Source organism: Rhincodon typus, chromosome 19, assembly GCF_021869965.1.
Source record: "Rhincodon typus isolate 14 chromosome 19, sRhiTyp1.1, whole genome shotgun sequence".
In the NCBI taxonomy this organism is placed as follows: Eukaryota; Metazoa; Chordata; class Chondrichthyes; order Orectolobiformes; family Rhincodontidae; genus Rhincodon; species Rhincodon typus.
Genome location: NC_063350.1, coordinates 4,844,068 through 4,859,867, shown reverse-complemented (window position 1 = coordinate 4,859,867; position 15,800 = coordinate 4,844,068). Strand labels below are relative to the sequence as shown.

Below are 15,800 nucleotides of genomic sequence, written 5' to 3'. Positions count from 1 at the left end.
TGTGTGTGTGTTGGGGGCTGTATGTTTGTGTGTGTGTGTGTGTGTGTTGGGGGCTGTGTGTCTGTCTGTCTGTGTGTCTGTGGACGTGTGTGTGCGTGTGTTTGTGTGTGTCCATGTGTATGTGTGTCTGTCTGTCTGCGTGTCTGTTTATGTGTGAGTGTGTGTGTGTGTGTTGGGGGCTCTGTGTGTGTGTTTGTGTCTGTCTGTCTGTGTGTGTGTGTGTGGGTCTGTGTATGTGCGTGTGTGTGTGTTGGGTGTTATTTGACGAGGGTGTCTCTCAGTTAGTCAAGGCTCTGTGTGTGCTTGCCTGGACCAGGTTTCCCTTGGCCATCTCCAATTGTCTATTTTTGAATTTGACTTAAATTCTACATCTGCAACACATTGTGTCCCTGCCTTGCCAGCTCACAAAATCCTTTATGCCTTGTTTGGTGTGAAAACCCTGAATCTGTAATGACTCTATGATTCTATAATCAGGCTTGCAAAATTGAGGGTCAAAATGATTCAATTTGTACTTCAGCTGATAAGATTTAATGAAAACTCCTGTGGCTGGTCAGTGGTGCTCCAGAGAGAGAATGAAGACCTATCCATCATCTCGACATGCACAAACACTCATCATATTTAAAACCCTCAAACTGCTCCAGAGCTGTAAGGATCAGGTTAAGGAGTGCAAGATTAATGAGGGAGCTGGGCGTGCGATTGTTGTGGAGCAAGTTGTTTGACCTAATTAACCAGAATCAATGCCAAATTATCACTAGGATGAGATCAAAGGGTCATGATTTAAATCATTGATCTGATATGAGGCTGAACCACGCTCCATTTGTCAATGTTTCTAACAATCAAACAATAATCCATTATCATATGTGGTTAAAGTCAGACCCAAATGGGATTAATCTTCCTTTTGCACTGTCAAAGTTAGACAGCAGATGTTACTGTCACTTCCTCTGGGTCACTGACCAATGGGTCAGTGTTCCTCACAGGGTTACGTTCTCATTAATTATGCACACCCTGTGGCAGGAAAGGGTAGGAAGCTGACAGACCTCATTACAAAAGTGAGCAAGGGCCCCGATGCTATATTCAATGGGTACCCAGACCCCTATGCATTCCCTGCTAATCATCCGCCATGCTGTTGTGTCCTGCCAATCCGAGGTGGGGGTGCCCACAGTGGGCAGGCTCCCTATGTGTGAGGCCATCCCTTTCCCATCAGGGGGTGTTGCACAGGGCAGTCCCATACTGTAAACGATCCATGGCCCCTGAGGCTGCCTGTGACTACTGGGGCCTCAAGGACTCCACGTTTCCGTGTAGCCCCAGTATAGCAGACCACAGCCCTTCTCACTCTCTGAGGGGGTCTGCTGCTCAACCTTTGTTTGCTCTTCAGCTTCACATTCCTGATATGGAAAACCTTTGTGCGTGTGAGCTGGGGACTGGTTTGGGCAGAGGGCAGTGGTGGAGGAGTAGGGATTGCAAACAGGTTGGAGGGTCGCCTTCTAGATCTGAGTCTAGGAATGTTGGCCATATACAGCTCCCTGTAGTAGGCAGTGAGAGGGCCATTCGGCCTGACTGCCAGCCCCTCATTCATTCCCAGCTGTCCTTAGAGTAGTGTCCACTCACACGCTCAAACCTACACCTGGCCAATGGTGAGCACAGGGGCTGGACAACATTATTAACTTCCATAGGGAAATTTTAAATTGAATTCTGATCATTTAAATATTGAAGGCTTGATTTTTGTTACAGGGGCCCATTAAAGGGGCCGGCAAACTTCAATCTGGATTAATCGGGCTCCATTTGATGTGCCTGATGCATAAATTGTTTAAAAGAGCTCCCTGCAAGGCAGGAGCATCAGTCGGGGTTTTGGAGTGATCTACTGTAGCTGATCCATTTGGCCCAGCATCCATTCCCTGGTCCCTGCTGTTCCTGGTCAGCCTCTTTGACCTGTGTCCATTACACTGCAACCTCCCTCCCTCCTTCATGTAACTTCGCCTTCCAACCAGACATTGCTGATCACAGCCTGACACAGACGAATCCTCCCCAGTGAAGACAGAGCAGAGGCTACTCACTCTGAACAGCTTTGGGCACAGGACATCACCTGCTCTAAATAACATTTGGAATCAGGTTTTTTTCTCACTCACGTAAAACCTAGTTGCGATGGGGAATTCTGTTGAGCTGGCCCTTCAATTATCCCGCAAGACTCCCAATCCCTCCACAAGACTCCACCTACAGAGTCTGAGTGAAAGATCTCATCGTTTGCTGTATTGATGCATTTACCAAGTGTAGGAACTCACCTTGATCCACCTGCACCAAAAAATCAAACAAGTCCAAAGACGTGCAGGTTAAGTGGATTGGCCATGCTAAATTGCCCATAGTGTCCAGGGATGTGCAGACTTAGGTGGGTTAGCCTTGGGAAATGCAGGGTTACATGGATAAGGTCGGGGGAGGGATGTTCCTCTTCGGAGGGTCAGTGGTCAGTCGTTGATGGGCTGAATGGCCTGCTTCCATACTGTGGGGATTCTACGGATAGCAGAATAATTTCTGACTGTAACTTCAGCTGAAGTCCTAATGAATCATCCACTTCTGTTGAAGTCACAGCAGGGACTTGAGGAAAAACACTGAAATCAATTCCACAGTGTCCATAAAAACCGAAAGAACTGTGGATGATCTTTGGAGGGTCGGTGTGGACTTGATGGGCTGAGGGGCTGCTTCACACTGTAGGGACCCTATTCTATTCTTAAAAAGGGGGTCTGAACGTGGTGTTATCTCATCTGTAGGTAGTTCTTGTTTTTCTAAATTACTGAAGTTGTTCTGGACTGCCTTCATGGCTTTGTAATGGAACTGCAAACACTCGCTGGTTCCTCAGGATTATAAATTAATCTCTTCCGGTTTTTCCTAATAGGGCACTGTAACGAGAGTGTTAAACAGTAAAGAGCATGTTATTGCCCAAGCTGTGCAATATTTGATCAGCTTATGAAACAGCGTAGAGCAGGAACTCCCAAGATGGCGGTCGAGACCCTAAGTTCAGCTGAAATTTTGTGGCCTGATCTCGGAGGCAGAAATGGTCACTAAGGAGCTCTGACCAAGTTGCATCAACTCCTAGCGGTTGCTGCTCTAACAGACTTCTGCTCTCTATTCCCTTGACTCCCCCCACTGTCCTACCCCACTCACGATGCTCTGATTGAGGACCTACGACAGTTTTCAAACCTCAAACTGCAGGAAAAGGCACAGAGTGAGTGTTACTCAGAACCTAATGTGTGCTGTATCTGACCTGCTCATGGTACAGTGTAGGCCAAGCCTTGCTCTCTACCCAACCCATATCATAAATAACAACATTTCTACATTTACTAAGAGTATTTCCACTTTCAAACGAAATGTATAACTAATGTAAAACGTATTATACATTCCCCTGCCTTTCCCATCATTAAAGTGAAATGTATGTCAAAAGTACAAACCAGTGGGATCTGGTTGAATTTGAAGAAGAGATTTGCTGGAAGGTGGGATTAATGTTGATAGGCCAGTGCAGACTTGATGGGCCAAAGGGCCTTTTCTGTGTTGTATGACTCTATTGGTCTATTTGAATTGCAATGGCTTCTTCAGTCTTTTAGAGAGGAAGGTCTCGGACATTGAAGCCAAACACCGGGCCGAGCTGGGCTCCATGAGGAAGGAGAAGGAGTTGCTCCAGCAGTTAGTGGGTCACCAGGTCAATGCCATCCAGGAGCTGGAGAAACGCCTGCTCACAGCCATCAGCAACAACAGTGGCCTCCAACAGCAGCAGCTCAAACTCCTCGATACTGTTCGTCACCTCATCACCCTCATCACCCAGGGCAAAGGTAAGCAACAAGAGAGGCAGGGGTCGTGGGCAAACCATGAGCTGGTGTCTCAGGCTCTGTCAAACCCTCAAGACCATAAGAAATAGGAATTGGAGTCAGACATTGGACTAAGGCCCTATCTGTGCATTCAGGTGGATGCAAATGATTCCATTGTATTACTTCAAAGAACAGTAGAGGCTTTCTCCTGGTGTCCTGGCCATTATTTATTCCTCAAGCAACATCTCCAAAACTTCATGATCTGATCCTTAATCTCATTGCTATTTGTGGGAGCTTGCTGTGAGCAAATTGGCAAACTCATTTCACGACAGTACATCAGTGACTTAGGCTACGGGATGTCCTGAGGCGGTGACAGCTGCTATGGAAATGCAAGTTCTGTCTTTGTTACTCCACAACTGTTTATCTCATATGCTTTTTGTGTGATCTTTCTGTGCACAAATAGGCTGCCACATTTGAAAGTATTCACTGGATGTGAAGCAATTTAAAATGTCCAAGGATGTGAACAGCGTAGTATACAAGGGAGTTAATCCCTTAAGGCAGTTGTTAGGTCTGGAGTTGTTGCTTGGAGCTATTTGTCAGGGTTTCTGCTTTCTGTCACTATCAATGATCTCCATTACGAACTGCCCATATATGGATTTGGAATGCAGTCAAAATGTACAGTTCAGAAGGAGGCCATTTGGGCTATCATGTCTGTACTGGTTCTTTGAAACAGCTATCCAATTAGTCCTACCTTACTACCTTTTAAGCCCTATCCTTACAGAATCTCCTTTTCAAATATTTATTTAATTCCCATTTGAAAGTTATTATTGAATCTGCTTCCACTACCTTTTCAGGCAATATGTTCTGGATCATTCCAGTCATTGTGTATTATCCGGAATTTCAGTGGAATTTTGACATGTGTAGACTTCATGCCACCTCAAGGTGGACGATAGATGTTGGCCTTCCCACAGACACCTGCAATCTTTGAACTCATGATGAGGATAAGGCAGAATCTGATTCCAACGCAGCGACCTCTCTTATCAAACAGTTTGGTGCATCTCTCACAGCTGATCAATCAAAACTGATCAATTAAAGATGCTGAAGGTTTCCACAGAGAAGAAAGGAGAAATCTTCAGCAGAGAAGAGAAATTTGAGATTTCAATGTGGATCAAAATTAAAGACAAACAGGAGCATATTGTGTGGACAATAAGATTCTAAATGAGCGTGAAGAACGAAAGGGAACCGGGCACAATTCAATAAAATTGGCAACGTGTGCTCCCAAGACCATTTGAAAAAAAAAATGTTGCACTGGGATTAATTTCTAAAGTGAGAGAATTGCAAAGTCTACAAGTCATTTTAAAATAATATAGAGCCTTTGTTCAACCAGCTTGGAGACCAGACTTAGAGATTGTGAATATAAAATAGTCTGGAATAAATCCAGTACAGAATTCAGGAGAAACTTCCTACCCCAAAGTAGGAGCGGTTGAACACGAATAAATACATGAGGGAACGAGACTGAGAGATGTAGTTCCATAGATCGTTACTGTCAGCGGTCACTCAGAATCAATTGATAGTGGAGAAATGAAATTTCCAGCCTGGGTTTATTGAGCCAAGTAGCTCTTTCAGTGCTGTAGACTTGGCAAAATTCTATTAGATATCTACATAACTAGCTACTCATCACAGCCTGAAATCTTGGATGCTCTACTTCATAGAATCTCTACAGTGTGGAAGCTGGCCATTCAGCCCATCAAGTGTACACCACTCCTCTCAAAAACATCCCACCCAACCCCGTGACCCTGCATTCCCATGGCTAATCCACCTAGACTGCATATTCTTGGACACTATGGGTAATTTATCATGGCCAATCCAACTTATCTGCACATCTTTGGACTGTGGGAGGAAAGCCAGAGCACCGGATGAAACCCTCACAGACACAGGGAGAATGTGCAAACTCCACACAGCCAGTCACCCAAAGGTGGAATCGAACCCAGGTCTCTGGTGTTGTGCAGCACCAGTGCGAACCACTGAGCCACCGTGTCACCTCAACTTGCTGTATCGATCAATACTCTGGCATGTCACGAGACGCTAGAAAGGCCGGCATCATCTCTCACCTTCTGTTTGTAGAGTGTCGAGTATAAATGTGCTGTGTGAAGCATTGTAAGACTGTTCTCCTAAAATTGGAGCTGGAACTCTTGTTTTTTGGCTTTTTTGAGAGAGAATGTTTAATTTGGTCAAGGGTCAAGTCCCAAGATGCTCTCAGTGTGTATCTTAAGCTTTGGCTTAAGAAAGAAATTTCATTGGAATGAATTCCTAAGCAACAATTGCAAGATAAATAATAACGAGCCAGAGCATATAAACTTCAACAGCTTGTATTTATCACCAGGATGTGGTTGTTCACTCTCACCCCAGATTTCTGACATGATTCATTATCTGATCTAAATCATCGATAAAAGCTGATCTGTAGGTTCTGACACTGACATAGTTTGCCTCTGTTTGTTAGCATGGTTTTACCAACTCTGAGCTCTCACAGTAGAAGGTCATTCAGGAAGCTGAAAGGGATGGGGGATGATTGTGGCACTGAGTCTCGTTGTTGAAACTGAGCTTGCTCCTATTTTCCTTATGGAAGTTAAGTTTAATTTCCTTCACGCTTTCATGGGATGTAGGCACTGGCAAGGCCAGCATTTTTGCTCAACTCTAGTTGCCCTTGAACTAAGCAGCTCAATTTCAATTTTAAATTTTAAATTAATTTTGAATGTTGAGTGTGAGATAGTTACGTTTTTGTTAAGCAAAGATATTAAGGGGCCTGGTCCAAAGGCAGGTGTATGGAGTAGGCCATCGATCAGCCATAATCTCATCCAATGGTAGAACAGGCTCAAGGGACTGAATGGCCTACTCCTGTTCCTATGATCCTACATTCCTATGCTTGGAAACACATGTAGGCCAGACCAGGTAACGACAGCAGCTTTTCTTCCTCAAAGAGCATCAGTGAACCAGATGGCTTTGTACAACAATCGATGATAGTTCCATGGTCACCATCCCTGAGACTAGCTCTCTAATCTCAGAGTAAAGGGTCCCACATTTAAGACAGAAATGAAGAGGAATTTCTTCTCTCAGAATGTAGTGAATTTGTGGAATTCTTTAGCAAAAAGGGCTGGATCATTAAGCATATTCACAGCTGAGATAGACAGATTTTTCATCAGTGAGGGAATCAAGGGTTATGGAAAGTGGAGTTGAGGGATCAGATCAACTGTAATCTCTTTGAATAGTAGAGCAGAATTGATGGGCTGAATGACTAACTTCTGCTTTAACACCTTTTGGTCTTAAGTTCTATTCCAGATTTATTAATTTCAGTTAAATTCTACCAGTGGCTGTGATGGGATTTGAGCTCATGGCCCTAAAGTAAAACATTAACCCAGTCTGTATGGTTCACTCCATCCAGTGACCTTACACTGTGCCACCATATGCCTTTTACAACAGATAACTCCTAGTCCCGTCAGCATTTTTAGCCTTGTCCTGATTACCTGAGGGGGAGGGGCGGTCAGAAAGGAATTTTTCAATATACGGCTGCTGGTTTTTCAGTTTTTTTTTAGGAGATAGAGTAGAATAACAATTTATCATCAAAATACAGTGAAAAGTTTCAGAAGTTGCCATACCATAGTACCTGTATTAATGGCATCAGTCAGAGACAAGAAGAAAAAAAAGTAAAAATTAAGGCAAAGTTAATCAAAGTTCATCAAAGAGATAGTAAGAACTGCAGATGCTGGAGTCAGAGATAACACAGTATGGAGCTGGAGGAACACAGCAGGCCAGGCAGCATCAGAGGAACAGGAAAGTTGACGTTTCGAGTCGGGACTCTTCTTCAGAAATGGGCTCAGTGGATCTCTCTCCCACTGCAACCCTCTGGTAATCTCTTCGGCCCTGAAACTTTTTGACCACAAACTGAAGTGAGCCAGGTACTACAGCCACATCGCCTTTCTCACCACCTGCCTATGGAACCATCATTTCTGAAGAAGGGTCCTGACCTGAAAAGTCAGCTTTCCTGCTCCACTGATGCTGCCTGGCCTGCTGTGTTCCTCCAACTCCACACTGTGTTATCAAAGTTGATCAAAGATGGCCATCTGTGTGTGGGGTAGGGGAGGGGCAGGTTTGGGGTGGGATTAAATGTACACGTATTACATTGGAAACTGCTCCCAGCCTCTGGCTGCCACCACCTCCTGTCCCTGACTGGGTCTAAGGGATTTACTTGTTTGATATTGGCAGGCAAGCAACCATGAGTGCGTCTTAATGTGAATAGGCTTTTGTCTTAAGCAAGATATAGTTTGTTGCATGATAGCAAACATGGACAAGTTACATTTTTACTAAGAATGTTAGGAGACTTGTGAAATATGTCCTCATCCTGCAAAATCCCAAGATGATCTACCTTTCCCCCACTCAAATCCTTTGAACTTCATCAGATTGGGTGGAGCTTAGTGCAGTCTCCAAAATTAACCCTTTCAAAACATTGTGCTGGACGAGATGATTAATGTTAGCAAGTGTCTAGAGATAATGCTCCGGTCATCCATTGGGCCTGGTTTGATGAACCAACAGATCTTTTCCATGTTCGTCTCTGTTCTCTGGATACAGAATTATGAAGAAGAAAGAGAAAATGATGGACATACAGTTCAGGCAGCGTCTGTGGGAAGGAACAGATCTGATGATTCAGGTCTGTAACCCTTTCATCACAACCAATCTCTCTTTCTCCATGGAGCCTGCCAAACCTGCTGAGCATTTCCATCATTTCCTGTTGTTAATCCAGATTCCCAACACGCACAATATTTTATTTTTGCATAGAAATGTGAAAAATGGGGCAGCACAGTGACTGAGTCGTTAGCGCTGCTACCTCATGGCACCAGGGACCAGGATTCGATTCCAGCCTCAGGCAGCTGTCTGTGTGGAGTTTGCACATTCTCCCCATATCCACGTGGGTTTCCTCTGGGTGCTCCAGCTTCCTCCCACGGTCCAAAGAAGTGTAGGTTAGGTGGACTGGCCTCGCTAAGTTGCCCCATAGTGTTCAGGGCTGTACTGGCATGGGAAATGCAGGGTGATGGGTGGGTCTGGGTGGGATGCTGGTCAGAGGGTCGGTGGGGACTCGATGGATCAAATGGCCTGCTTCCATATTGTAGAGATTCTATGATCTGCTGGGTTTCTAACAGTAGAAAGCTGTGAGGTGCCCTGAGGCTATACAAATGCAAATTCTCCCTTTTCTGCACCAAGTCTGGTTTAGGACACTAATCCCATTCTGACCACTTGACTCTTGATATCCTCCATAGTGGCCCATTCAGCTGTGACAGGAGTTATAGAGCTGTACAGCACCAGAACAGATCCTCTGGTCCAACTTGTCCATGCTGACCAGATATCCTAAATTAATCTAGTCCTATTTGCCAACATTTGGCCCATATCCCTCCAAATCGTTCCTGTTCATGTACCCATCCAGATGCATTTTAAATGTTGTGATTATACCAGCCTCCACCACTTCCTCTGGCATCTCGTTCCATATGTGCGCTGCCCTCTGCATGAAAAGGTTGCCCCTTAGGCCCCTGTTAAATCTCTCCCCTCTCACCTTAAACCTATGCCCCTCTCGTTTTGGACTCCACCACCTTTGGGGAAAAGACCCTGGCTATTCACCCATCCATGCCCCTCATGATTTTATAAACCACTATAAGGTCACCCCTCAGCCTCTGATGCTGCAGGGAAACTAGCCCCAGCTATTCATTCTCCAACCCTAGCAATGTCCTTGTAAATCTTTTCAGAATCCTTTCAAGTTTCACAAAATCCTTCCTATAGCAGGGAGACCAGAATTGCATGCAGTATTCGAAAAGTGACCTAACCAATGTCCTGTACTGCTACAACATGACCATGGCAACAGCAGTCGCCCACACATAAAGGCAATGCAGTCATGTTAGTGATGCCCATGCCTCAAAAACAAATGAAAAGGAAGATCCCAAGTCTGGCTACACCTTAGGGAGCTGGAAATGAAGAAGAATGCTGATGATTCAAATGCTGCAGCTACTCCCAAATGCTTACATTAGACTTGTATGTCCCTTTTTTTTAGCTAGGACCAACACTAGCAAAATAAATCACTTAGGGTAAACTAACTTGACAAATGACTCTTATCAAGACACCCTTCTCTTCTAACGGGACATTGGTTCAGCTGAGGTCTAGCCCAGGCATTGTGTCAGATGATTGAAGTGAATGACATCCAGGAAATACGAAAAAGTTTTGCTTTACCAAATGCGTCATTCTAAATGTTCTAAATATACAAGATGCTAATATCACTGCAGTGGAGAAAGGAGGAAATGACAAACAGATTTGCATTTCCATATCGCCTTTTATAACCTCAAAATGTTCCAACCCACCTTCCAGCTAATGAAATATTTATAAGATACAGCAAACGTTATTTTAACCGGCACCTTATGAACTGGTACTCCTGATAAAGTGGCAAAAATTATATACCTGTAGTTTTCTATATTTTACTGACATTTACTGTATTATTCTGTTGATTATTATAGTTTTCTTAATTTATTTAAATCAATGTAGATATTCTTGTGGTTCAATCAAATGGCCACACGAAATGTCAACAGTTGATTCAATTTCGAGTCAATTTCTCTTCAAATGCTGCAATCTACCCAAATGTCTGCGTAGTTAGTTGAGAGTGCCAGTGAGAAGGTAAGTTTTATTTCAGGCAAAGTTGCATTATTATTTAAGTTATTTGTGCTGTAAATTAAGTGTAACAGTGATGTGTATACCCTCCACATTAACTTTCTATTATTTAGAGTGTGTTTTTACATTGATTATGTGGACCTGTTGATTATCTGGAAGATTTGATCAGCTGGCACACTCCTGGTCCCATAGGTGCTGGTTAATAAAAAGTTTGCCGTATATTCACTCTTGTGATGTGGGGGTGTGATGCAGCCAACTTTTGCACAGCAAGATCCCAAAAACAGCAAGTGTTAACCACCAGATCTCCTGTTTTAATGTTGTTGGTTAATGGATAAGTACTGACCCAGGACACCAGTGAAACCCTCCCCCCACCCTACCACCACTCTTCTTCCAAGTAATGTCCTAGACATGGGAGTCAGTGTCAGACAGGACACACCCTCCTGTTATCTCTTAAGCTCTCACTGGTGGCTCCAAATTTGGAAAAGAAATATAGCCACAGAAGAATTTCAGTCTCACCTTCATGTAACACTCCTCGCTGTCTCAGAGCCATGTGAGTGATGAGTTGTTCAGTTCCTGGCTTCATCCATACAGCTACCAGAGTTCTTAGGAATTGGTATGTTTGATAATTCGGACTCACTGTTTGTCGACCTATAACGAGCAGGTTTTGGATGAGAGCAGGTGAACGAGTCAGTGATGGGGGAGGAGAAACAACTCCTGCTCTTGACCCACTCAGAATCACGATTGCATGTCAAACCCTTGCTGAGTGCATTGGGGTAGAAACTGATCAGGGTGTGCAGCAACTGGGGTCACTGAGGATTCCTGCAATAAACAAAAGGTGGGCACTTAGGCATTTTGCTTCTCGAGACTCTTCCACACATTCACTGAGACCATGACTGACTTGTCTTTGCCTCACCTGTGCTCTAAATACCTTTAAAAATCTATTAATATCACATTTCAAATGAATAATGTATTGAACATTAATTGCCACAGAAAGTTCCAAATCCTTAGCTTAATAAATGTTTCCCAATTCCACTTGAAAAGTTTGATTCAAAGTTTAAATTATTTCCCCCTGTCCGAAACCCCCCCAACAGGAATAATTTCCCTGGAACAACAATTCCACTTAATGCCTTTAGAATCTTGTTTTCATTGGATATAGAAGTGCCAGTGTTGTACTGGGGTGGAAAGCTTGTGATTTCAATTAAACCCTTTGAACTGTAATCTGGCGTTATGTGACTTCTGACCTTGTTCTCATTGGATCTTAGAAGCATGAGAGGCGACCTTATTTGAACATACAAGATTCTTAGGGGACTTGAAAGGATAAATGTGGAAAGGCTATTACCCCTTGTGGGAGAGTCTCGCATCAAAGGGCATAATCTCAGAATAGGGGATCGCCCAGCTAAGGCAGAGATAAGGAATTTCTTCTCTCTGAGGGTAGTGAATCTATGGAATTCTTCACTGCAGAGGATTGTTGAGGCTGGGTCATTGAATATATTCAAAGCTGTGACAGGCAGGTTTTTAATCAGTAAGGGATCAAAGGTTATGGGGATAAAGGCAGGAAAATGGAGTTGAGGATTGTTAGATCAGCCATGACCTCATTGAAAGGTGGGGTAGACTCGATGGGCTGAATAGCCTACTCATGTTCCTACATCTGTTTGAAATAACTCCACAGAAGGTGGTATCCCATTACTAATTCACCCTTTACTTATGCGGGGAGAGTCCTTGACACTGATCCAGCTTCCACAGAGCCAGCTCTCAGAGTGAGCAGAACCTCTGACACTCCTGTATTTAATCTGTCAACCAGGGCTCCCTGATTGGACCAGATTAACAGCCCCAATCAGGGAACTCCCATTCCATGAGGTCCCTTTGTGACCCTGTGACAGCCACTACACCTATGATCTTATTCATCTCAGACTGGTTTAACCCTTATTCACTAACCACAAATGCTGCCAGTTCTGCTGAGTTTCACCAGCACTTTCTGTTTTTATTCCAGATTTCCAGCATCCGCAGCATTTTACTTTTATTTAAATAAAGGAGGCTTTAATGAGTAACTTGCTATCTGTGTAAGAGTCAAAGGCATCCATTTGACATCAATCAGGTTTCTGAGTGGTGATTTGAGCCTAGAAACTGATAGTTTTTAACTTTGCCTTTTCACCAGCTAATATGTGAACCTATAGGAACATAAAAACCAAGGCCTACACAGCAGTGCATTATGGGAGATCTGTACTGTTCGTGATGTTGTCTTTTAAGTGAGCTTTAAACTGACAGTCCCTCTGCTTGTTTCAGATATATCATGCTCAGGCACTGTTTGGAAGAAGTGCAAACAAGTTCTCCCTTATTTCCGAGCCAAAGTTTATCTCTCAACTAACATCCCTGAAACAGATCCTGGTCAATGTCCCATTGCTGTTTGTGGTGCACAGATTGGATGTCATTTGCCTTACAATACAGCAGTGATTGCACGTGATTGGCTTTAAAGTGCTTTGAAATGGCCAATAGTTATGAAAGGTGCTATGTAAATGCAAGTTCTTTTCTTAGGAGAAGTGGAAAAGGGGTTGGATAGATTCTTTGAGGTTTTATCATATGATGTGAGCCTTCTGCTCCTCAGCAATTTGTCGCTTGGCAAGTCCATTCCCACAATGCACTCCTACACTCACACCATTGGAGGTCCAACATGTCCTTCCTGGCATTTCCCACAGCCAGTCAGAAAGTGTCCAGTCCTTTCATTACCTGACTAGATAACACCAGGCTGTTTCTTGTGTTTTCTTCCCTTCTCCATGAGGGATGGAAGAGAATGAAAAAAAGTACCTCAGTGTTTGTGGAATGGCCAGTTAGTGTCCTACCAGCAGTGTCTTAATGATTAACTCCTGGTGACCATGGGATAGCTCTGGAGACTCAGAAACCTGAAGCAGGATTGTTCCTTCTGATTTCAGTGTTTACTTGAGATGCTAGACATGGTCCAAGCCCTTGTCCTGTCCTCTTTCCTCCTCCTTAAGTCCTAACCTCACCCTCAGCACCTACCAGTATGGCCACCAACTTGGAATCTATTTTTCTACAAGCTCCAGAGTGTGAAACCAGTGATACTTGCTTACAGTGCACATTGGTCCAACTCATACACTTCAAAATGGCACTCCAATATGACCGGTATGTTCACGTACAAGTTTCATTGCTTTTTTCATTTGGGAAGACCTGGCTACTTCATGCCAAAATCAAATTTTAGACTGACCTTCAGCTTCTTAGTTAAGCCACATGCTGCCTCCCATTGAATCCCTACAGTGTAGAAAGAGGCCATTCAGCCCATCAGGTCTGCACTGACCTTCTGAAGGACATTTCTCCCACACCTGACCCATCCCTATAATCTTGTTTTTTTTTACCATAACTAATGCACCTAACCTACACATCCCTCGGCACTCAGGGAAATTTTTTTTAAGCACAGCCAATCTATCTAAACTGCACATCTTTGGACTGTGGGAGGAAACCAGAGCACCCAGAGGAAACCCACGCAGACACGGGGAGAATGTGCAAACTCCACACAGCCAGTCGACCGAGGCTGGAATTGAACACCCAGTCCCTGGTGCCATGAGGCAGCAGTGCTAACCACTGAGCCACCGTGCACCCTATCCAGGTGAATTTCCACAGCAATAGAGTCAATCCCCTCAGGACTAAAGTGACCCAGAGAAACGTTTGCTCCAGATGCTAAGCAGTGGTTTCTGGTTCAGTCTGGATTGAAGGTGGATTGGATTGATTTGAAGAAGGATTTAATTGAGAAGTATTACCCTATGACTGTCCTGGGCAGATTGGAAAGACTTCAGTCACTTCACCAAATTGTCAATAACAATGGGGCATCAATTAAAGTCATTGGGGGAAAGATTGCAGGAGGAGGTAGGGTCTGGTGATTAAAGAGAATATTTTCCCAAATGTTGGTGGAGTCACTGTCTGAAAGGATGGATGAGGTAGTTTAAAAAACAGTTGAATATGAACCTGAGGTGCTGGAATGTACATGACTATGGACCCTGAGCTGGAGGGTGTGATCCAGTTCAAATAGTTCTTTTTCAACCAGCACAGATACGATGGGCTGAATGGGCAAAATGGTTTAGAATTCTGTATTTTTTTTCAATATCTGCCACGTGACACTTGATCTAAATGTGGAACTTCTTGCTAAACTATGTCAGCATTTCGACTATTCATTTGATTACTCCAAAAATAATCTCCACGTGACCTCCATAGCATTGAGAAAATCATTGCTCACCAATAAAGTAACCTCCTCATCTTTCATGTACATTCCTGACAGACAATAGCTCGAGACGACAGGAATGAGAAGAAAGAATTGGATATGAAACACATCTGAACGTTTAGCTTTTTCACAGGGTGAATGGCAGTGAAATAGAATTCCCTGCTTAAATTCATTATAAAAATATGTCCACTTGAGCTGTCCCATGGGTCACTTGGTATGTGTTACCTTGGGAAAGTGCTTTAATACATGAATGAAATATGGGTCAGGAGAGTGACAGACTCCCGGAGTTTGCTATACATTCAGCTGCTTGTTTGGAGATTTCTGAAACATGCTCAGAGATTTATTAATGGCTCACATTTCCAAGACTGGCTGAAAGGTCCACAACACCACACTGCTCCAAATCTGCAGTTTGGAGACATGAAAATCTAAGAGGCCATAATAGCAATAAAACTGCCTTTTCCTGAGTGAGGCTGGGGCAAGATTGTGTCTCTACTATTTCTTTTCCCCTTCATTGATCCATAAAAAAAAGTCTCTATGTAAAATTAAAATATCATTAATTACAGGTAGATATTATTTGAAACATATTAGTTATCCATTAATGTAGCTTACTTTAGCTCATCCTTCAATCCAGCATTTTCTTAAATGCCCACACTTTTTACCTTCACCTTTTCAAAATTAGGAGCAGAATATCAAACTGTTTGATCAGATTGTAAAGGAGATGTGGTCAATTTCTGCACCTTGTTCCTCAACACTCTTACCCATCAAAATAACCTACTCTTCCATCTTGACAGGTCCAACTGACCCTAAGCACCTACAGCTGGTTTCTCTGTGATTCTTCTTATCAGGTGTGGGTGTTGTTGCCCAGGCCAGCATCTGTTACCCAACCCTAATTGCCCGTGAACTGAAAGGGCCATTCGGAGGGCATTTAATTGCCAACCACGTTACTGTGGCTCTGGAGTCAATGGAGGGCATCACTATAATCCCATCACTGATCCTAGATTTACAGTCCAGGGGAGGGAGTGATGTATTGTCAATGTTAGAGATAGTAAGAACTGCTGATGCTGGAGTCAGAGATAATG

General features: G+C 43.6%; 1 protein-coding gene across 1 annotated transcript in view; it reads left to right on the top strand.

Moving 5' to 3' along the window:
• Positions 1-15,800, top strand: part of LOC109913136 (angiopoietin-1-like) — a 109,554-nt gene that overhangs the window by 63,608 nt on the left and 30,146 nt on the right. The window contains exon 3 of the mRNA XM_048608517.1: positions 3,586-3,818. Coding sequence (XP_048464474.1) covers positions 3,586-3,818 — 233 coding nt within the window. The remainder of the gene's footprint in view (positions 1-3,585; positions 3,819-15,800) is intronic.